The sequence below is a fragment of the Cervus elaphus genome, chromosome 18 (assembly GCF_910594005.1).
Source record: "Cervus elaphus chromosome 18, mCerEla1.1, whole genome shotgun sequence".
NCBI classification, from domain to species: Eukaryota; Metazoa; Chordata; class Mammalia; order Artiodactyla; family Cervidae; genus Cervus; species Cervus elaphus.
In genome coordinates this window covers 21,036,906-21,060,448 of record NC_057832.1, presented here as the reverse complement: position 1 = coordinate 21,060,448, position 23,543 = coordinate 21,036,906, and the positions used below count along the sequence as shown (strand labels likewise).

The 23,543-nt window shown below is 39.0% G+C and overlaps 1 protein-coding gene across 1 annotated transcript in view; it reads left to right on the top strand.

Moving 5' to 3' along the window:
* CALCR (calcitonin receptor) overlaps nucleotides 1–23,543 on the top strand; it is a 110,024-nt gene that overhangs the window by 60,044 nt on the left and 26,437 nt on the right. The window contains exons 3-7 of the mRNA XM_043873414.1: nucleotides 7,235–7,315; nucleotides 12,782–12,938; nucleotides 13,706–13,816; nucleotides 17,924–18,036; nucleotides 20,246–20,337. Of these exons, the coding sequence (XP_043729349.1) occupies nucleotides 7,235–7,315; nucleotides 12,782–12,938; nucleotides 13,706–13,816; nucleotides 17,924–18,036; nucleotides 20,246–20,337 (554 nt within the window). The remainder of the gene's footprint in view (nucleotides 1–7,234; nucleotides 7,316–12,781; nucleotides 12,939–13,705; nucleotides 13,817–17,923; nucleotides 18,037–20,245; nucleotides 20,338–23,543) is intronic.

Genomic DNA, 23,543 nt, shown 5'->3' with positions numbered 1-23,543 from the left:
ATGTCTGTTTCTTTGGAAACACTCTGGAGATACCCAGGAATGGATGTCCTCAATGACTTCTTTCCAAGAAATTCTCCAAAGAAAGAAAGAATCTTCCCCTCTTTAAACAGTATTATTAAACAGAATATTTGTTGTTTGGCACTGGTAGCTCAGACAGTAAAGAATCTGCCTGCAGTGGTTTGGAAAGATTCCCCTGGAGAAAAGAAGGGCAACCCACTCCAGAATTCTTGCCTGGAGAATCCCGTGAACAGAGGAGACGGATGGGCTACAGTCCATGGGGTCGCAAGAGTCAGACGTGACTGAGCAACTGGCATACACATCCACCCCCTTCTATTCAGAGGTCACAGTGATGGTGTATACTAGGATTGCAGTGCTGAAATTGTAAGAATTTGTTGTGTTCTTCCCCTGCTAGTGGGAATTTCCAAAAAAAGCAAAATGGTGATAAGCAAAATGGAAATTTGGGACCATTTTCTGTAATATCTCTGAACATGTTCTGCCTTTGTTTGTGTTTTGTCAGTTGTTTTTATCAGTTTATTGTGACTGGTGTTTTCATTGGCCATTGAGATTTGTTTCCCTTTATAGTTTGGTAATTACATTTGTGAAATATATTTTTAATACCTAATCACCATCAGGGCACTCTTAAGGGATGCAGTTAGAAAGATCATCAGACATTATGTCTTAAATGTATTGCTAATTAGTCCTAACTCTTTTTTTTAATTGCAACTTGCTATTGTGTCATGAACAGAGCTTTAATTTTACAGAATGGTCCTTACTGAAATGGCACTCTCTTCGGTCTAAGTGCCTTCTTTCAATTTATGGAGTATTCCTTTGGGGAATTATTGTGAAACATTTTTAAAATTATACTTCCTGTTACTGAAAGACAGATTTGAAGCAGAACCAAACAGTTAAGGTGAGATGAGTATAACTTTTCCTTTTCCTCCCTACAGCTTTCTTATTCTGTACTCCAAAGCTACACCACAGGGACCATTCATATTAGCAAGACTGAATAAAACCCAGAACCTGCATCCCCAAACCAAATAACATTCATCAAGATTGCTTCGTTGGTGTTCTTAATTAAATTAGTTAAATGATTGAATAAGTCTTATTTATGTACCTTAACTTCTTTATATACTGAATTTTTTTTAAAGCAAACTGGCAAAGTGAGTCATGAGCAAGTTCTTCACAAATACCAAGCTTTCTGTAATAAAGCAGGTGGCAAAATGTTCTCTTCACCTGAAATATTAGGTTGCCATGCTGAAATTGACTTGGATACCATCAATTAAGATAAGTGTCCTTTAGATCATATTAGGATCATGGTGGGAAACAATAGCTATGATGGCAACTATTTACATGATCATGGCTTACATTTAGCCATCCGACTAGGCTGACCATCCCTGATATCATTAATCCTGCTTAATCTCTCTGTTTTTTTTACCCCCTGGGAATCGAGCTAACTTTGTAGAACCTTTTGAACTGCTCAGACAGACTGCCATGCGAAAAGGATCATTTCCAAGGTGCTCAAATTTCAGGGAAATGGCTCCTTAAATAATTTAATAAGAAAAGGGAAGCTTTGTAATGATTAAATTACAGTTGATGGCACTTTTCAGTATTAGTAAATGTATGCTACTGGAATTGGAAATACAAGGGCAAGCTTGTCCCTTGTAAGGTTGAATATCTTTGTGTGGAATCTCAGAATTGTGGGTGCATAAGGGTAGGTCCCACTCAGACATTCTCTGTAGTGTGTAATGGTTCATAAGAGCAAGAAATGCATCTGACTCAGTAACATTTAATGAGTGAATTTATAAATACAAGAAGTGCTTTCTTGTATCGTACAACATAAAGAATATAGCCAATATTTTGTAATAACTGTAAATGGAAAGTAACCTTTAAAATTGTATAATTTTTTTAAATTAAAAAATAAAAGAAAATATTCCTCATCACTAGAATCACAAATTTTTAATTTTTAACTTTTTTTATTAAAAAAAAGATATAGTGCTTTCTGCCTTTTTCCACCCCAACTCTATTTCTGCAATTACAAATGTGGAGGTATATACACAGTGGATAGCAGAGCTATGGAAGAAAGGGAAGCAGGGAAGCCTGGGCTGGTTTACAGCTGGTGAGCATTCGTGTAACAGCACCTGTGGTTAACAGCCAGCAATTGTTCTGATTGATGGATGTTTAAGTAGCAACAATTGTTAAATATTTTGAATAAAAACACAGGTCATTTCTTTATTTAACCCATTTGTTCTGGGGCTAAGCACCTTCTACCTTAAGATATCCTTGAGATCGGGGCCAAACAGAATTCCTAAAGGTAATTAAGAGAAATTGAACTGAGCAAGAGAATGAACTATGGTCGTGGGTTCCAGCTATTCCAACTAGACCCAGCCTTAGAGGTTTCACTGGCAGAAGATTGAACCCAACTAGGGAAAATTTTGATGTGAGACAAGAGAGTAAATTAGAGTGTATACTAGTTTGGGGGGGTCCATGATTTAGGGTCACCAGAGCTCTTTCACTCACTAACTTTCTAATCAATTTAATCTAAATTTAAGGGAAATCATTTCAGTAGGTTTTCAGTTAAAAATTCAGAAAACTTGAATTCTAGAATCCCTTCCAGTTCCATCATCTAATCAAATCAGGTGTATTTTTTTCTGAAAAAGAATCTTTTCAATAGTGTGTAAGAGGACATAATAACATGTTATAGGAAGACTAAAATCATAAACCTAGAGTTTTAAATTCCTGTGGGTCTTTATAGACTGTTTTAATGCTTGTATGCCATTGAATTCTACCTAAATATTTTAAAGTTTGACTTAAATACATACATCCCGCTTCTCTCAGGGATGGAATCATAGGACTTTCATATTCAGGTGAATTCTTTACCACTGAGCCACCAGGGAAGCTCTGACACATATATGTATGCTTTTAACTTACTAGGGGGCTTGAAGTCAATCAAAGACAATGCGTAATGATCAGTGTATGACACTTGAAAATTACAATTTACATCCTGAGTTTCCTGGCATACTAATATGTAAATTGAATACAATTTACTTTGTTGGGGGGTGGGGCGGGGAGGACAAGTATATTGAGCATTGTATGGTCAGGTTACTCAGGATGGTTATTTTCTTGCTTTCTGTACATCCCCTGCTTGCCCAGAACCTGCTTCTCTCACATGCATATCCAATCCCTTTAATGACAGGACCTAATCAGTAACTGTCCATATGGTCGCCCTGTGCCCCAGCTGCTGGTTTCCCTGGCAACCAAACCAACATGGTAACCGAAACAACATGACGTCCGTTCCCCTTTAAATGGTAGCCTCATTCCCCGCCCCGCTGCCCCACCTAGTGATGGAGGTTGCTGCCCCATCCTGCCTGCCAGCTGCTGCAGGAGGTGTCACTCCAAAGCCCACACCCAGTAAACACCCGAGTCTCTGTTGCCGTCTCCTGTGGCTCATGGGTCCCAAGGCTGGGCAACTACAAGGCTTGCAGACCTACAAAGTGCAGCCCTCTCTCAATCCCAAAGGAAATCAACCCTCAATATTCATTGGAAGGACTGATGCTGAAGCTCCAATACTTTGGCCACCTGATGTGAAGAGCCGGCTCATTAGAAAAAGCCCTGATGCTGGGAAAGATTGAAGGCAGGAGGAGAAGGGGATGGCAGGGGATGAGACGGTCAGATGGCATCATCAAGTCAATGGACATGAGTGTGAGCAAACTCTGGGAAATATTGAGGCTCAGGGAAGCCTGGGGTCCTACAGTCCAGTCCATGGAGTCACAAAGAGTCAGACATGACTGAGTGACTCAGCAAACTACAGCAACCACTGGTGAGGCAGCCAAGAGACCAAAAAAGCTCCGGTGAGCCTCAAGATGTCAGAAAATAAAGATGGGGTGTGAAAGTTGATGAAGTGATCTGAGGAGGCAGTCCACCAGCATGTGTGGCCCTGTGGAGCTGACCACCATGAGAGATGAGAGATGTCTTTCTCTTCCATTAAACTGATGATCTCCTGCTAACCTCAGAGCCTCTTACAAGTTTAAAGGTAGCTGTCCCATGCTCCTGGCTCTTCTGACTGTGTGGGGATGGCTAAAGAATACAGACAAAGTGTAAGCACATGGATTATCTATCAAATACTTGGATGTTAGCTGGTCAGGTAAGACCAGCTTAGCCCCAACCACCAGCCCTAAACAGGTACAGACACAGGCTTTAGGAGTGTTAACTCAGGGGCAAGCTCGTGAGTTGGAGGTGGCCAGTTAACCAGAAGGGTTTGGGGCCTGTGGCAACTGCAAAATACTCTTGGGCTTCTGGTTCCTCTATGGAAGTGGGCAGAGCAACGATACTGCATAATGGGACAATAGCTATGTGTAGTCCACAGCGTGTTACAACAGGTGCAACCCCATGGACCATACAGTCCTTGGAATTCTCCAGGCCAGAATACTGGAGTGGGTAACCTTTCCCTTCTCCAGGATCTTCCCAACCCAGGAATCGAACCCAGGTCTCCCACATTGCAGGTGGATTTTTTACCAGCTGACCCACAAGGGAAGCCCAAGAATACTGGAGTGGGTAGCCTATCCCTTCTCCCGCGGATCTTCCCCACCCAGGAATCGAACTGGGTTCTGCTGCATTGCTGCCAGATTCTTTACCAACTGAACTATTAGGGAAGCCCCAGAACAGGTGCGAGGTGTTTCAAAGGCCTACTGGGGCTTTAGAGCAATGCAAAACGGCCACCAAGTTCAGGAAGGGGCCAGTACAGATGCCACACACTAGCATTTCCACCTGCCCTACAGGCTAATTGAAAGGATGAAGGGACTATGTAATGACAATTGAGATGGGAAAACTGTCCACATGTGAACACGTCCCAGGAGCAACCACTCCAGTGTTTATGCCATGTTAACCCAGAGGCAACTGGTCACCACCATCCAAGTTCAGCTGTTGACCACCTGAGGACTGCTGCCAGTGGTCGGTCAGGACAATAGCTTGCTTTTGCTCTTGCCACGGGATCTGCCCCCAGAAGAACACATTATAAATCACCCCGGGGCTGGTAGGTACAGCCCCGGTGGTTTGGGTTTGCTTCCTCGTGGGGAGTAATATTAGAAAAGAATTTAAAGGCTTCACCTGTCTTCTACTCAGCCCCACCTAAAACTACTAAAGGAATTAATTAGGGCACCATCACTTAACCCTTGGTCCATTATACTGTCTCTCTAGTATTCAGCACCAGCTCTGGGAACTAGGGCTTGGACAGGTGGGATCATACCACAGACCAAGACAAAAACCACAGATAATTCTGTGGTATTATCTCAGAATGCTCTTACTGCTTGTATTTTGCTTAATGGTCATATCTCCCCTCTATTGGGCCTGCTGAACATCTTACATTCCCTCCCTAGTCCAAGTGGAGGGAGTCTGTTCAGGTCTGGGAGACAGTAGTGACCTCACTGTGAGGTGAGTTTGATTACTGGGTCCCTCTGGTGGGCTATAGTCCATGGGTTGCAGAGTCGGACATGACTGAGCACGCATTGTAGTGAGATGACGCTGTTATCCTCAGCTGGACTTCCAGATGAAAGTTGACCTGAAAGGCCCCTGGCTCCAAAGTTTGCCCGCCTCTCGGCAGCTGTTACCTGTATTGCATGCATGGTGTTTGGTTGCAGCGAGACTCTTTATGCCCGAGCCCAGCGATACCACAGAAAAGGGGTAGGCCAAGATTGTAAGGATCCTGCAGGGTATGTAGGGATGGAGCATATGGTCAGGCCACTCAAGATGGCTGCCCTCTTGCTCTGTATTCATCCCTGCTGGACTAGGCTTTGTTTCTCTCAAGTGACTCCAGTCCTCTTAATTATAGGCCTAATTAGTGACTGCCCACGTGCTTGCTCCCTGCCCCAGCTGCTCGTTTCCCTGGTAACTGAGCCACCCTGATGTAAATTCCCCCCATAAGTGGTAGCCTCTTTCTCCCCCAAGTAGCAAAGATTGCTGCCACACCCTGCCTGCTATTTGCTGACAATGGTGGGATTTGTTCCAGGACCTTTGGCTTAAGATCCCCTCTCCAATAAACAGTTGATGTTTCCACCATCGTCTCCAGGCCCTTTCTTCAGTCTGAAGTCTTACAGGCCTACAGGATACAGCCCAAAGGCACCCAGTGTGGATACTAAGTCCAACCAGAAAATGTAAAATCTGAGAGCGGTACAATCAATACAGCATTAGATGCAATTATAACCACTCACTCCTATTTGAAACCGTTTTCACACAAATCCCACTGAAGAAAGGAAATGTTTGTGTTTAAAATTTTTTTCACCCCTTTATTTTTCCATGTATTAAATTATCTGCAGGGAAATCAAAAACTGTTTGCTTGTGACAAAGCAGCCTATTTCTGACTATTGTGCTCTTGAGGAGGACTGGCGAGCTGTTAGGTGACAAACACAAGTCTTACTGTGGAAGAAATCTATTCTTAATAGCAACTTGAAACTTGAAGAATTTGTAGGAAAGAAAAATACTCAAGCCTCTAAATAAACGATTTACATAAAAGTTGGCTTTTGATTACCCAGAAAGCATGGCTATTAGTCCTTTACAAAGCACAAATTTTATTTATTCATGCCCATGGAAGTGACTTTTTTGTGGATGTTTCCAGCGAAATTTTCAGCAGTTCTTTTGATGCCATGTGTTAATTGTAGTCCACATTGATTGCTCGTGATTTCTCAGAATCTTTTGTTGTGCTCCTGACATGTAAAGGGGGCTCAAGAATTCCTTAATGGGAGAACTTTAGACAACAACCAGACAACAATCTCTCCAGGTTGACAGAAGGGGCAATGAAACATGGAGTTGCCTTTGCCTCATGAAAATACGGTTCTCTTTTTTTGTATCTTTCTTTTTATTGGAGAATAATTGCTTTACAATGTGGTGGTGGTCTCTGCCTTACATCAATGTGAATCAGTCATAATCATAATTATATACATATGTATACATATATCCCCTGCCCCTTGAGCCTCCCTGCCCCCCATCCATTCCACCCCTCTAGGTCGTCACAGCGCGCCAGGCTGGGCTACCTGTCTTATACAACAGCTTCCTGCTAGTTATCTCTTTCACCCATCATACTGTGTATATGTATGTCAAGCATCCTGTTCTTACTTTACATGGATTTTATTTAGGGTGCCTTGGGACACTGATCTTCAAGTCAGATTGACAGGGGAGAAAAAGGCCACAGGCAATATTAGAGCTACATTAATTTTAATGTCTTTGTTACTTTTATATTTTTTAGGTCTTAAAAGACCGTTTTCAAAGGCCCAAAATGAAGTTCACACTTACCCGCTGGTGCTTGACCCTCTTCATCTTCTTGAATGTAAGTGAAACAGAGTTGTTTTAAGCTATGTTAATCAAGAATGCTGAAACAGTAAGGTGGAGTATAATTGAGAAAGAATAGACATTGTTCTCCAGAAGACAAACTATAATTTTCTTTAATATTTTGTTAACAAATCTCCTCTTTACATTATTCAAGGAAAACTATTACTAACATTCTATGCCTGTCAATTTAATTTTAAGGGGATTTACATTTTATAATGTTACACATCAAAGTTTATGGGAATAATTGCTAATGTAGTCCTTCCTTCTGTACCTGTCTGAATGAGGACAGTTTATTTTATTATGTAAGACAGCTGTGTTATTTTAATCTTCAGATAAAGTACAATATAATTTGCTAAAAGTAAGCCAGTACTTGGAAATACATGTATATTCATGCCATTGGAAATAAATTTTAAACAAGAATATTGTAGAAACTATTGGAATATTTTCTTTTGTCTGTAAATGTCTAAGCCTTATGTCATATTCTATAGATGCAGAGAGATTGGTATATTTAATTCATATTGATGTTGTTATTCATATCTCAAATGAAATCCTATGTGATCAACTATATGTGAATATTTCTGAATTTTGCTTCACAAATCATGTAACTAGACATTGATAGAAGAAATGATAAAGTAACTACTAGATAATAAGATAGTTAGAATATTATCCAATCATCTTTTTTTTTAGGAAAGACTAAACAAAGTCTTTTAACAAAGACTACATAACTTTTGGTGTGGTTTTTTAAAAAAAGCTCACCTTTTAAAAACTCTTACCTAGTACATTTTAAAATTCAAAGATTGAAAGAATTTCATATATTTGCATGTGCATGATAGGTGCCTTGTGGTTTGTAGGCATCTTTTTACTAGCAAGCATGATTGCACAGGGCACTTGAATGGCTTTATGAGGTCTTCACTGGGACAAACAGAAATTTTGCTTCTGTTTGCATTTGGATTATTTATTTGATCTGGAGGATTTGTCCATAAAAATTCTGATATATCAGTTTTCTTCTAAAACACTCATTATGTTCCACATTAATGTTCTTCAGAGAAAAGGAAATTTTTTCATGACATTAATTACTCTAAAATGTCACTTCTTAGATACATTATTAGGAAAAACCACTACCAATATATTTACTGAATTCTAGCAACCTGATTTCCAAATGGTCTTTAAAAATTATCAGTTTGGGTCACCACATTCCCTTAGCCTCATCTACATTTACCAAAAGCACCCACTGTCTCTTCTTATCACTTTCTCTTCTTGTGCAGTAGCACAATAGGCTTAGAACAGTGCTTGGCATGTAGTGCTCAGAAGATGCTAGTGAGGATGATGACAACGATCACAACAACAACGAGGAAGACGCAGAGAAAGTAGGCTCGTCTGAGAAGCATTTGTTGTTGTTCACTTAACTGTGTTTCCCTATTTGTGTTGAATTTATGACGCCGTGGACTGTAGCCTACCAGGCTCCTCTGTCCATGGGATTCTCCGGGCAAGAATACTGGAGTGGGTTGCCATTTCCTGCTCCAGGAAATTCCTGACTCAGGGATCCAATCCAGGTCTCTTAGTCTCCTGCATTGGCAGGTAGGTTCTTTACCACTAGCCCCTTATGATATATACGGGAGTTGTATATAATGCTTAGGTAGAAGTACATAGTCAGGCATCTGATCCCATCTGGAAGAAGCAGAGCTAACACTTGGCAGACCTCCATTTTATCCTTGACTTTGAAAAGTACAAGTAAAACTACAAATCATCCTAACATAGACATTCTCATTACTAAGAACAGCGACATGGAAAGTTGGTCATATCAACTTGTGAATTCTGGATTCATATTCCCATTGGAACAGGTCTGTCTGTGACAGTCTGTAGAAACGTCCTTCAAGCCAGTAGCGTGGATCCCCACAGTCAGTAGTTTTGGGCCATTTCTAAAGTTCTACACAGAACTGCTCTCTTCTTGTTGTCTCTCTGTTCTTCTGGAAACCACCCGTAACACACAAGGAAGCTGATTGTCTTACATCAACGTAGGGACTGCTTCAACACACAGCCGGTCAAATCAGATTGCTTTACTTCTAGACCCCATGACTAGTGTGGATGGAACCTTCTAGAATGTAAGCCCCATGAGGGCAGGGACCTTGCCAGTTTTGTTCTCACTGCTGACTCTTCAGAGCCTAGGACAGTGCCTGGCACATGACAGGCACTCCCAGGGAAAGAACAGTGATGTTTCCTCTGCGGACGACAGCGGTCGGCGGCGGCTTGGTGGTCGTATGTGTGGCGCCATCTACTGGAGCCTTTAGGAGTGACGTCACATATACGCGACTAAACTGCCGCAGGGACAACAATTAAGAGGCGTGTTTCTGTTTGATTTTGGAAGCACCATGCAAGATGGCTTGAATGCAAAACTCCGAATTTCAGTCTTTATTCAGAAAAACAACATGTCCTGCACGTCTCATTGCTATCTTCATGTGAGCATAAAGTTATATATTTACATTCCACAAACACAGAGAATAAACATAACACATGTGACAAGTGGAATATTGTTTTCACACCACTTTGGTGGTTTAATCACTACTGTTTATATTTTCCCTCTTTACTGCTGAAAATTGTACCACCTCACTGGCAATTTTTATCTCTGAAATCATCAGCAGTTTAATATGTTCAATGAACCTGATGAAATTTGCATGTTATTTTTCAGCAGTAGGAATACCATGACTGGAATTACATAGATATAATGGTTATATATGTATATATGCCATGTATACATATATAACAGATGCCTCAACTTGTATGTTATTTTCAGAAGAAAATCACTGAAACATTCAGCTACCACTGGAAAAACTGCATTGTCAGTGCTCAGACATGAACCAGACCAGCAGCGGACTCAGATTATCATGGCCCCCTGAGGACAGAAGTTCTAATTGCTCATTCCCTCAGTGTTGAAACAGTCTCCGTTGAACCATGTTACAGGAAGTTCACTGGAGTTTTGTTTCAACATTGGAGGAATGATAAGATGCTACTGTCGTCTACATGAACTGCAGCTGCTTTTTCAGATGGTCATGTCGCCATGATTACTGGTGTTTAAGACTGCATTAAACCAAATAATGTTGTCATTGAAACTATAGGTATAGGGTTTCCACTTGCTATTCTTGCACACACTGCCTCCCCATGGCCTCCATGAATTTCCAACTAACACAGGAGCATTTTATGGGTTGTTCAGTCTGTTTAAAAATAGAATTCAGAATGTTACTTTGGGCAAGCTTAAGCAAAATAGTTCCTAGTGTCTATCATATCTAATATAAGTGACAGAAAAAAATTATATATGACATTCTATTACACCATAATGGTTTTCATCCACATTGATAAAGGACGTGTACACCTTTAATCATCATTGTTGGTTTGTTCATTTCTTCTGTCATGAATTCTAGAGGCATTAAAATTAGAAATAATTCTAACACTTAGAGTGGTGTCAACTATATTTGCAATAAGCATTCATATAGAGTTGTAACCATAATGTTACAACAATAATAAATATTCATCCTCTTCTGTTTGCAAGTGATTTCTACCCAGATGACTTGCTGATACCTCCACATCCAGTTCAAAGGAGAACTTATCTTTTCCCCCAAGAAAGGTTTTCCTTTCTTAATGTCTTCTCTTTCTCTTTCTCAGGACACTACCTTTTTTTGTTTTTTAAACCTAGCTGTATTTGCTAAAATATCTAGGCCATTTGAGTCTTCTTATTCTCCATTCCTTTTCAGATATACTTCAGTGCTTTTATTATTTGAAAAACTGCTGAGTTGCTGTTTCTTGTTCCATCTTAAGGTGATGTAGTCCATGCCTTGAGCTGCCTGACTAGCCTTCCCAGCTCTAATCTGATGCCTAACTCTCCTTGCACAACTTTCACTGGTCAAAAAACTACAAGACATCTTTACTTTATCATGCTTTTAAAATATTGGCTAAAATATCTTGAGCCTTTCATGTCCCCAGAGTTTTGTGTTTGTTTTCGCAGGGCTCTGTGTTATCTGATTTTCCTGGATTTCATCTCTTACCCTCAAACACGCTCCCTCCCAGTGTGGTTTCCGTACAATTTCACGCAAGGCCTTTCCTTCCTCTGGGCTCACCCGTGTGCCTTGCCTTCCATCCAGAAAGCCTTCCCTCTCCTCTCTGCCTATGCAGACAGTACATTTATTCAAAGTCCCATTCTACCTTGGATCTGTACTCATTCCCATCTACTCTTGCTCCATGCTCTCTCTCCACTACGAATTTTTATTGTTTAGCCTTTAGTCATAGACTATCTCCTGGGACAGGATGCCCTGTCTGCACAGTGAGATATGCTGGAAAACAGTGAGGCTCTGCCATGAATATCCTGGGGTATATGAGTCAACTTAATAAGGATATTTATTTTAGCAGCTGTGAGAATAGAGAAAGGTATATAATGCTATCTCTTCCATCAGTACATTGGGGAAACTTCCATCTTAGAATAATTTAAACAGAATAAGGCCAATTAAAAGTGTTTCAGCAGGTGTGATAGAAAGCCAGAAGTATTTCTAACTTCAGAAAAACAGAAGTCAATGCAGGTTGACGCTTGCAAGTCTTCTCCAAAAAACTTCCTATGCATAACATGGATATGAAAAAAATCCAATTCAAGCACAATCAAAAACATCAGAGCCACAGAAGAAATTGAAATCTACCTAAACACAACTTAAGACAATTTGTCAGACATCCATCTTTTCACATACACAGACACACAACTTTGATTAATAGGACCAATGATGGTAATGAAAACCAGCAGACTGACAAAATAATGTCAGCCCGCACTGAAAATTCAGAAGCACTAGGAGAAATATTTAAGATTTACATTAATTTTCAGCAGTGAAAATGAATTATCTCGTATAGGTCATCTGCTGATGAAACCAGTTTAAAGAGATTAAGGCAATTATCCAAAGCAGAATATTTCAAAAGAACATATTTTGTTTGTTCTGTGGAATAAGTGGGGTAAATTTTTTGGCAGTGTGTGCAATCTAAGTACAAACAAATTAGTTGAAAGAATCCAATTAAAATTTATTTATTGCACTAATATATCTACTTTGAATAACATGATTCATGATTCTTAGGAGCGCCAAAGAAAGCAAAGTAGATTTAATATTCATATTTTTTTGGAAATCAGGTTATTTATTTCTAAACTTTACATTGATAATAAAAATTTTAAAAATCTTGTAAAGAGGTGCATGGGTCTGTGTGGGTGCTATACATTTTCAGTGTGAATGGAATGAATGCAAATATGAAAATTTTAGGTAGAATTTATAGATGAAATATAAATACACTTAAATTATAAAGAAAAAATAATCCACGTGGAGACCATGCATAATTGTTGCTTATAGGAGGAAAATAAATGTGTTCATACTTTTTGATTGTTTCATCATGTATTCCCCTATCTCTACTCTCCATAAGTAACTCCATTTCCTGTCTAATACAGCGCCCACTTCCGGTTCTTCCTGCCAGTTCAGATTCCACCTACTCTCCAACACTGGAGCCGGAGCCATTTCTCTTCCTTTTAGGAAAACAGAGACTGCTGCAGGCACAGCACAAATGCTTTGACCGAATGCAGAAGTTGCCCCCCTACCAAGGAGAAGGTAAAAAGAAGGCTGTATGTGAACGTGTGTTTCAAGCACTAGTAAAGGCTTATTTTCTTCCGTGGGTAAATATGTTAACTCAATTAATTTAATATGCCAATGGTTTTAACAGTGGCTTTCACACTGTGGTATGTTTGTGTATTTTATGCCACAGACATGCCTAGTTTCTTTGCTCAGGTTCATCTGATTGCTTTTGGTTAACATCTGCCCTTAAGACAAAATTAAGTAGAGCAGCCAGTGGTAGCTCAGCAGTAAAGAATCTGCCTGCCAATGCAGGAGCCCCAGGTTCGATCCCCGGTCAGGAAGATCCCCTGGAGGAGGGCATGGCGACCCACTCCAGTACTCTTGCCTGGAGACTTCCGTGGACAGAGGAGCCTGGCGGGCCGCAGTCCACGGGGTCATGAAGAGTCGGACATGACCTAGCAGCTGAGCATGCACCCACAATAGAGCATATACTTTCACAAAGTTGCTTTCATAACATTTCTGGAGATATTGTAAAGGAGAGATTTTGGAGCAAAGATTCGACACAGATGACAAGTAAGCCTTTTGAGGAACAAATGGAGAATATCCTACCAAAAAAAAAAGGAAACTCCCTTAGTAGTTGGAAAAGTTAGTACCTTTATTTTGTTGCTGCTGCTGCCTCTGCTGTTTTAACATTTCCACACCCGAGTGGAGAGCCCCTGAGTAACCGCCTGTGCCCTGTTAAATCTCGCTGAGGATTCTATGGTTTTTGATAACTGCAGTGTAATTTCTTTCTAAACGGCCAGGTCTGTACTGCAACCGCACCTGGGATGGCTGGGCCTGCTGGGACGATACACCAGCTGGAACGCTAGCGGAACAGCACTGCCCAGATTATTTTCCGGACTTTGATGTGGAAGGTAGAGTATTTCTTTTTAGTTTATATTTTGCTATGAATCTTTTAGCATTTTTCTAGTTCCAAAAAGAAAACCAGATGCAAAATATACTACCAAATCATAGTCTCTACAGTTTAGCACATTCTGAAACATTTCCACAAATGAAATATCCAGTTGTACAAAGATTGTGAGCTGCCCTTATTTTTTAAGTCAATTACCAGTTGTGCATGTTGGTCATACATTCTATTAAATATTAAATGAAAATGAAAGATTTATATATTTTAAGTATTTAATGTTGAATTTTAATAAACATTGCAATTACTTTTTCTAAAACTGAACAGTTTTTATTTATAGCTGAAGTTTTTGTAAAATTTTCAATTATTTCCCATTTGATGATTTATGCAAATCATTGATCTAGGGTTTGTGTGTACTGGGCTGGTGGAACAAGCATAATGGGAATTTGATTGTAATGTTGAAAATGGTATAAAACTATCATGTGTAGGGAAGAGAAATCAGAAGGTGGTAACTCCAAACATTTACTAGATTTCTGTTCCAACAGCAGATGATTGAAATATGCTCAGTAGAGAAGACTGGTACTATTAACATGGATCATACCAACCCAGCTCTATGCCCTGCCCCACATGAACAGCCAACAAATGTGTTAATTAATAACATCAAAGCCACTGTAATTATAAAAATAACATAGGAGTATTTTCATTGAATATTGGTTTTTTTACTTTCCAAAACAGTTTCATATATATTATCTCCTTTTATACTCACACAATATTTTATATAAAACCACAACTGAACCCAAGTCTTCTGAACTCCTACCTAACCCTTTTCTCAGTAAATGAAAAAAGCATTTGAGAAACAATATTTCTAAATCATTGTACAAACTTATGTAGGTTGAAGTGGTTTTCAAAACTTTCAAGCCAGAACATGGTTTTCCTTCAGGCTTCAGTCTAGCCACACTGGTGGGGGACTTGCTTTCATTCTTCCTTGGAGAATGAGTTACAAAATTTGACCCCAGTGAGAGAAGATAATGGAAGCGGAATTACAGTGGGACACTTTTAAAACCAGTTCAAGCCAGCCATTTCTAGGAATTCTCATTTTGATTTAAGAGAATCAATGTGAAGAGAGAAAGAGCATATCGCTCTTCCCTGCTCATCACTACCTTCCTGTAAACCCTAACTCGGTGCTATTTGACGGTGGTCCCCAGGTCTTTACTGAGTCTTCCTGATAAATGATGTTTCATCAATCTTGATCTGATGACTACATTAGAGGAAACTGATTGGCATACAGAGTTGTTCTACAATTGAGGCTGCAAGGCCAGTTCCAAAGCAGCAATGGGCTGTTGCCAAAGTGACTACAGTTATTAACTTAAAGGCAACTTTGGGGTTAGCCAAACAGTGATTTCCAGGCATAGATCCATCTTTTCAGCCTAATTTTTACATAGAACCCTCTCAGCTGGGGAACAAACCCACTTCAAAAGAAAGGCAATTCTTAAATACATCTGTATTCAACAAACTTAAATTCTTAAGTACTTTACATTGACCCAAAGCTGTATCTCGATGATCCACACAACAGTTTAATGAAATGACAGAGATTTCCTTTTAAACAAAGCGCTTGGCAAAAAGATAGGTAGATAATGAGAGAGTGAATAGCAGTGTTGAGATTCCAATGAGGCTGATAGAAAGAAAGAAAAGAAAGTGAAGTCGCTCAGTTGTGTCCGACTCTTTGTGACCCCATGGACTGTAGCCTACCAGGCTTCTCTGTCCATGGGATTTTCCAGGCAAGAGTACTGGAGTGGGTTGCCACTTCCTTCTCCAGAATGAGGCTTGATGGGCTGAAGAAAAGTGCTAAAGTATAAAAAGCAAATCCCTGTTAGGAGGGATGTAAGGGCAGGAGTCAAACACTCAATCAACAGGAATGGGGCAGAGCCAAGGTGGCCAACGTATGATTGAGGACAGTGATTCTCAACCCCGAGATCCTTGGGAATCGGTGAGCTTTTTATAAAGGCAGGTGTCTGGCATCTCTTGAGACTAATGGCACATGAATCTCTGAGGACTGGGTCTGAGAATCAGGAGAAAGTTCCCCAATGTGAAGGACGGGAGCATGCTCCCCTCTTCATGGAACAGTCCAGACTTGGACTATTTCAGAGGAAATGCCAACCTTCGAGCACATGCAAAGAGGCTCCAGGCTTGAGGGGACAGCAGGCGTGGTGTGAATGGGGGTGCTTGGTTTAGAAAGGGAAGTCAGAGGAGATGTAGTCTTCTGTCAAATATCTGAAGATTGGCCAGGTAGAAGAGGACAATTTCTTTTTTTTTAATAATTATTTATTTTTTATTGATTGATGATTGTTTGCAATATTGGTTTCATTTCTGCCATACACCCACATGAGTTAACTATAATATACACATGTCCCTGCCCTCTTGAGCTCCCTCCACCTCCCACCATTCCCACCCATCTAGGTGATTACAGAGTCCCACTCTGAGTTCCCTGAGTCATAAAGCAAAGTCCCATTGGCTGTCTATTTACATATGTTAGTGTATATACATCCATGCTGCTCTCTCCATTTGTCTCACCCTCTCCCAGAAGAGGACAAATTCTTGATAGCTGCAACAGTTAGAACTAGGAAATGCTAGATCCATGTAGCACAGTAGTAAAGAATCTGCCTGCTAATGCAGGAGACATGAAAGACGTGGGTTCGATCCCTCGGCCAGGAAGATCCGCTGGAGGAGAAAATGGCAACCCACTCCAGTACTCTTGCCTGCAAAATCCCATGGACAGAGGAGTTGGGCAGATTATAGTCCAAGGGGTCGCAAAAGAGTTGGACATGATTGAACTGTGCACGCACACAGACTTAAGTTAAATCCAAATAAAACATGTTTACTACAGTGCTGCCTATGATTGGAAGGTTCTCAGGAGCATCACCCTCCTCCATAGAACACATTGCCCTATGTAGCTGTGTAACTTTGTAAAAACCAAATTATATTCATTCAAGAAAACAAAACTACTTCCTAACAAGATGTTAAAGATAAAATGCTGCATTACAAACCCCTTTTTTAAAATTGCAAATCGTTAACTAAGTCATTGACCCATTTTCAACATCGATTTTTCTCTGCTGATTAGTGCTGACCCTTTTGGAAACTGTTGGTTTCCAGTGGTGGTCCTTTAAATAATTTTTGTACAATGGCAGTCATAGAAAATTCACAATTTAAAATGCTTCTTAATATGGAAACAGATGATTCTAATAGGTGCCTTAAAACTCCTTTGTTGGGGGAAGAAAATGGGTTTTTTGGTCCATGTTAAATCATTGTTGGCGTAGACATACAAACAAGTTTACAGTTTTCAGTTTAAATCTTGTGCTGAATTTGGTAGTGTGTGTTTCAGCCATACAATGAAAAATTGTGAATTTTACCTGAAAAACTGCCAAAGATAAAATAATCTTCATACTAGCTCATAGCATGTTGATTTGACTAACCAAAACTTCTAGTAGAAAATTATTTTAAATGTTTTCAGATCTCAGTAATAATTCACCAAATACATTTTTTTTTACCATAAATCGTTTCCTTAACCTTTAAAACAGTAACATATATTAGTATATGATTCTGATTTCCATATTCTTGTGTTTAAAAAAAAACATGAGAAGTCATATGTAAAACGGTTTTCCATAAGCTTTACAGCTTTACAATGAAGAACAATGCTACAAAAATATTACTGCTGTGAAATTATCAAATATCAAAACTATGTAAGGGTTGCAAACACACTGATAAAATCTCCTTTCGTATTTTACCAATTTACCGTTTATCAATTTACCTATGATCTCTAAGGCAATAAACACATTGCAGAGGCACTTTGGAGAGCTAGAAAAAAGGTGAATAACTCAGAATAAGTTTGGCAATGTAAGATGGAGGGGGCAGTGCTTCCCCTGCCTTTGCTGACGCTAAATTGAAGCAATGCATATTGAAGCATCTTGTGTGATGCATAGTTCCTGCTTGTCTCTATTGACTTCTGCTCACGTTCAGGTTCTATAAAGTGATTAACCCTCCGGAATGGCTCTTAAGCTTTAATTTATTGTTTTTCCTTCTTGCGATTTTGAGATAGTGATAAGTTCTGTTTCACTAACAGAAAAAGTTACAAAGTATTGTGAGGAGGATGGGGTTTGGTACATGCATCCTGAGAGCAACATTTCCTGGTCCAACTATACCATGTGCAACGCTTTCACCCCTGAGAAGATGCAGGTAGGTTCTATTGCACATTTCAGTAGTGGAGGAGAATGCCGCTATCTGTACACAGAAATGTATGCCTAATGGTAAAACACCTGCTACCAAGAAGTCAGCCTCTTTTGTAGAAGGAAATCAGATAATGACCTGTCAATTCTGAGGAGTGTAGGGAGTGGCCTGGAGAAAAGGATGCTTTACTTCGTGGTTGGCCCTCAGTCTGAGCGTGTGGAATAGGCCATTTATGGCAAGGGGAATGTGTCCATGGAGCAAATGATGGGGCTCCCTTCTCTACCAGACATTAGGCAGCATGTTCAAGAACTCCTTTAGCAGTTTTCTTCTGGAAGGGTTCCAGAACTAGAGTTCTCCGCAAGTCACCAGCTGCCAATTGACCACTCTCTGTCCTGAGAAGTCCATGACAGTTTTGCTATCAAGCCTTGAACAAACTCTTAAGGATAGAGCTTCTCATCAGCCCACTGATATGAGTGCCACTGTTTATTTTTTGTGGAAATCCATTCTAATTTGTTACTTCTTGTGTCTTACTGTTAAATAGCTTTATTATCTCTGCTTAGAAACATTTAAGCCAATGGGGCAGGTGGCTGGAAGTGGCGAGTAGATAACTACCCCCTTCTTCAGGTTCTTCAGAAATCTGAAAAGCTCACCAAATCTGCCACCAGCCTGCTGTCCCCACAGGGCTGGGAGAAACGACGGGTCAGCACTGAGTCACATAGGGCTTCTCCGGGCAGCCCTGGTGGCTGCAGAGGAAACCTATTGTCTCCTTCAAGGATAGGCCTGTATGCTAAATAATTACTAAGTCGGAAGCTACAAACACATCAGTGCTTTTGTTTTCTACAAAGCTTTCAAGTATAGAAAACTTTCCTGTCATTAAAACAGAATAAAAAACAGTTAAACAAGATGAACCGATAGCTTAGAGACCAGATAACTAGAGGGACATCTCGGCAAAGGCCGAGGGCACCAAAGCCAGTTATAGCATTTTGTGTACAAGTTTTTCATCTCTCGGGTCTTTTTTTTCCCCTTGGTCAGTCTTGCTAAGAGGTATTGAAATTATTTTTAAGAACTAGGTTTTGTCTTTGAGCACTCAGTATATGTTTGTTATCTTTATCATTTAAGTTTAATTTTCTTTAGATAGAAATTTAGGTAATTGATTTGCGATCTTCTCATGTATGCATTTTAGTCTGTAAACTTCCCTCTGTGTACAACTTCATCGGTATCCAAAAAGTTTTGGTATGTCATTGTGAGTTCTTCTTTGATCCAATGGTCATTTAGAAATACATTTTTACTTTTTAACAATATGAGGGTATTTTTTGAGTTATCTTTTTATTAATGATTTCTAGAGTATGATGGTCAGTGAATATCCAACTTAAGATTTGAATTGAAATATATTCATTTGCTTTTCTGACTAGTATACGTCAATTTGGATGTCCTTTGTGCTTTTGAAAAGAATGGGTATTCTGTAGATGTTGTGTGCAATGTTTATTGCATGTGAATTAGTAAAATGTGTTGATTGTGTTGTTCAAATCTTCAAATCTATAAATTGATTTTTTCCTCCCTGTGTTCATTCCATTGATGACTAGGAGTTGTCATTTTTTGCTTTATGCTCTCTGTGGCTTGAGTTTATATTATTAGGTGCATAGAAATTTAGTATTGCTGGGTCATCCTGACTTAACATCTAGAGTTTTATAATTTCACACCGGTTTTCTTGTGGTTAGTGTTTACCTGGGTCATCTTTTCACAACCTTTCAGATCCAGTATTTCTGTATGCCTGTGCTAAATGATATTCCTTACAGCAGCATATAATTGCTTGAAAAATCGTCTAGTCCAACCACATTATTTTAAAGATGAGGACTACTGCAGTCAGGGAAAGTAAAGTAACTGGACCTGTGAGAGTCACACAAACACTTAATGACAATATTCTGAGTAAAAAACACTCTGACGAACCCAGTCTTATATTCCTCCCACCATGTCGTGCATATTCTAGTTTAACTGATATTCTTATAATATCAGTTATGATAGTTAATCCATGAGTCCAATTTATAATTCAATATAATTTAATTCTCTGAAATATTTATAATTATAGTAGTTTCTTTTAAAGGAGAAAAACAGTTGTCAATTTACATTACTAAAAATAGAAACTTTTTTCCCTCTTCTATAATAATTTATTCGTGTATTTGTCTTTGTAACTTCTTTGCTTTCCTTCCTGCTGTTCCAGAGCGCATACATCCTGTACTACCTGGCTATTGTGGGTCATTCGATGTCGATGGTCACCTTGGTGATTTCCCTGGCGATTTTCATGCTTGTTAGGTACGTACACTTATAGCATCTGCCTTGTGTTTTCTCCTAGGTGCTAAAATAAGTGGTATACTCTGCAGGACTGTTGGGCACGAGAAAGTCTGCAGATGACATGACAGGGGACACTGGGAGTCTTGGAGTAGCAAGAAAAATGAAATTAATTGAAAATATGCTTTTGAACCCTATCTTTGAGGAAAAATAGGATGGATTCATATAATTTTCAAAGGCAATATCCCTCCTTCCCAAAATGAAATCATCCTGTGAGCCCATAGATACACTACATTAACATGGTCAAGTTCCACTTACCATGGCTAAGCTGCCATGAAGCATTGAGGAAAGAATCTTCCTCCTTTTTTTTTTTACCCCCACTCTGAAATATGGAGGCCACAGCCACAAGTTCAAACACACCCTGCTTAACTGGGAATTGTATTGTAAGTGGATTGGGCCAGAAGAGAAGTGGGGCTGGGAAGGTTCCCATCATGTGCATCCATGAAAGGAAGTCTCTTTTGGCCTTGACTCACTCAGCCAGAGTCAAGGACAGTTTCCTGAAGAGGATGGCCTGTTGTCAAGTGTCAGATTTTTGCCCCTGCACCCCTACCATTGTTAACTGAAATTCTCTTCTAAGAACTGTAAGAAACAAAATTCCAGTGAGGGTCTCTATTTGGAGGTTGTGTCCATACAAATGATTGCATTATCTATTGCAAAATGATTAAGCTGATTTAGACACTGATTTCACACTAATAGAGAATTTAAAACACTGATTCTGTATTGTTAGAAATGACCACAGTGTATCTGAGACAGTAACATATGCTAAATTTGGTCCTAAAAACATCCTAAATATAGTGTCATTTCTATAGGTCAAAGTCAGGAGGCACGCTATGTTACTCTTTCATGAGAATTCTAACTTCTACACTACCATGGTATTTCCTTCCACTGATACTTTTTTAGTGACATTATACAAATGACTAAGAAAACCTCATAGACACAGACTACAAATAATTCTCCACACTTAAAAGATGTGAGATATAATTAAATTTATAATGATTTGTATACAGAATAACAGAATCTTAAATTGACTTTTGCTCACATATTGCCATAATAATGCTAGACAAAATTAAACCAAGGAATCACTTGTAAATACACCCTTAACATAAGTATTATTTTTCCTTGATCCTGTTTTTAATCTTTATCTATAACTTACATCATAATCACGTATTATATATGTCTAATCTTATATCATCAAAATTTATGTTGACTGAGCAATATAACTGAATAGCAACTTTTTGTTAACTAAATAGAAAATAATAGTATAAATAAGCAGAAAATGAGTTTCTTCCACATATGGTTGAACAGGAGGAAGACTGATAAAGCAACAAGACATGAGGGATTAATTATTAAAATAATTTTTTCAATTATAATGTTTCAGGATATAGCAGAGTAAACATATAGCATGATTAATCTTTGAATGTCTGTTCATTTTTCAACTACGCTTGACCACAATGCAAAAAATATATCACCATGGCTCTCATATAACATTGATTAAAAAGTCTATCACTAAAAGTATATTCTTTAATTTTTTTAATATAACCATAAGAAAATTCAAAGAAAAGGCCCCAAATTTGCAACTGTGCAACTAAATGTATGCAGGACTTTAAAGATGGGAAAAAATGTCAAGTGAACATTTTTTTCCTGTCACTTAAATGAGTGACAAGTTATGAGAACCAAATCAGCAAAGAAAGTAAGGATGTTCTTTCAATAATTATTTCTCTATTAAACCACTAAAGATGGGTGTTTAAAAGTGCAGCACATAAGCAAAGTGAAATATTTCTCAATTTCAGTTAGTCCCAAAGCAAAATCAATCTGGTAAAAATCTTTGAGAGAGTGTGAAGGCAGATGATCTAGGAAGCACCAGTTTTTGCCCTTAGCATCTTTTCTTTCAAGAACCTACCAAAGAGCAACTTAAGTCTTGGGAGGAAAAACATATCTTATTGAGGTAGAATCTGGATACAATGATGGGAAGACAAACCGAAATACCTGGTTCTCCAGGGTACACACAGTAAGAGGTGACTAGGGTATGAAGAACACCATATTCAAATCCAAAAGCAGTCATGTCTGATTTTTACACTTGTTCTTAATCTTACCTTAAATTTCCCCAAACTAAAAATATCCAGGCTATCTGTTTTTCATAAAGTACATTTCTGGGAATTCTCTGGTGGTTAGAACTCCTTGCTTCCACTGCTGGGGGCATGGGTTTGATCCCTGGTTGGGGAATTAAGATCCCCACAAATCATGCAGCATGGCTGAAAATAAGTAAATAAGGTACATTTCTGATTCTTCACATTTTTTCTTACACTTGGATTTCAGAAATTCAAAATGATAGTGAAAATAAAAGGTAACTGATCTATGACAACATTTTTCTCTTTTAGAAGTATTTTTCTAGATTTTCTTCAAACGCTCAACATCACCCTTGTGATAGTAACTGGATATTATAATGGGAGGCTTTACAATTTGTGTACTTAAATGACATCATCAGTGTGAAACTTGAGCAGGATCTAATCATCACTCCCTTGCTTAATTCTGCATGCCCAGGATTGAGTTATTTAGCAAAATCCAAATAATCCATTTCATAAAACTTTCATGAAACCAAAATGAGAAGTTACACCCAGCTCCACTTCTGAGACCTAATGCCCTATTCACAATCATCCCACTGAAATCTCACTCTAATTTCGCAAAATGTGCTTTCTAGGGTCTATAACAAGGAATAACTCTGCAGGTGTCCTACTCAAGCCAGCAGGCCAGGAAGGCCTGCAGAAGAATTTAAACTCACTGACTATATGGGAGCCTGTAGAACAGCCAATACTTGGTGAAAAATCCTGAGACATTACTCAGAATGAGATCATTAAGGCATGCCACTAATCTTAATGTGATTTTATTCTGAGCATGCAGAAGATAAAAGGCAGGACTATGTAACTCTGAGACAAACAAGAGTTATGTTCCCTGTGCTGTTGGGAATGAATGTATATAAAGTCTTTGTTATTTTGAAAGAACAAAATTGAACTTCTATGCCCTCTTCAAGATAAAGGAAAATTTTCTCAGTGATTTAAATCATAGAAAAGGCAACACTGAAGATCTTAACTAAATAAAAGTGGCAGAGTTAAAAGAATATTCAGGATGATATGCTGGTTACCTCTGATCCACCAGTTTAAGGTTGAAGATAG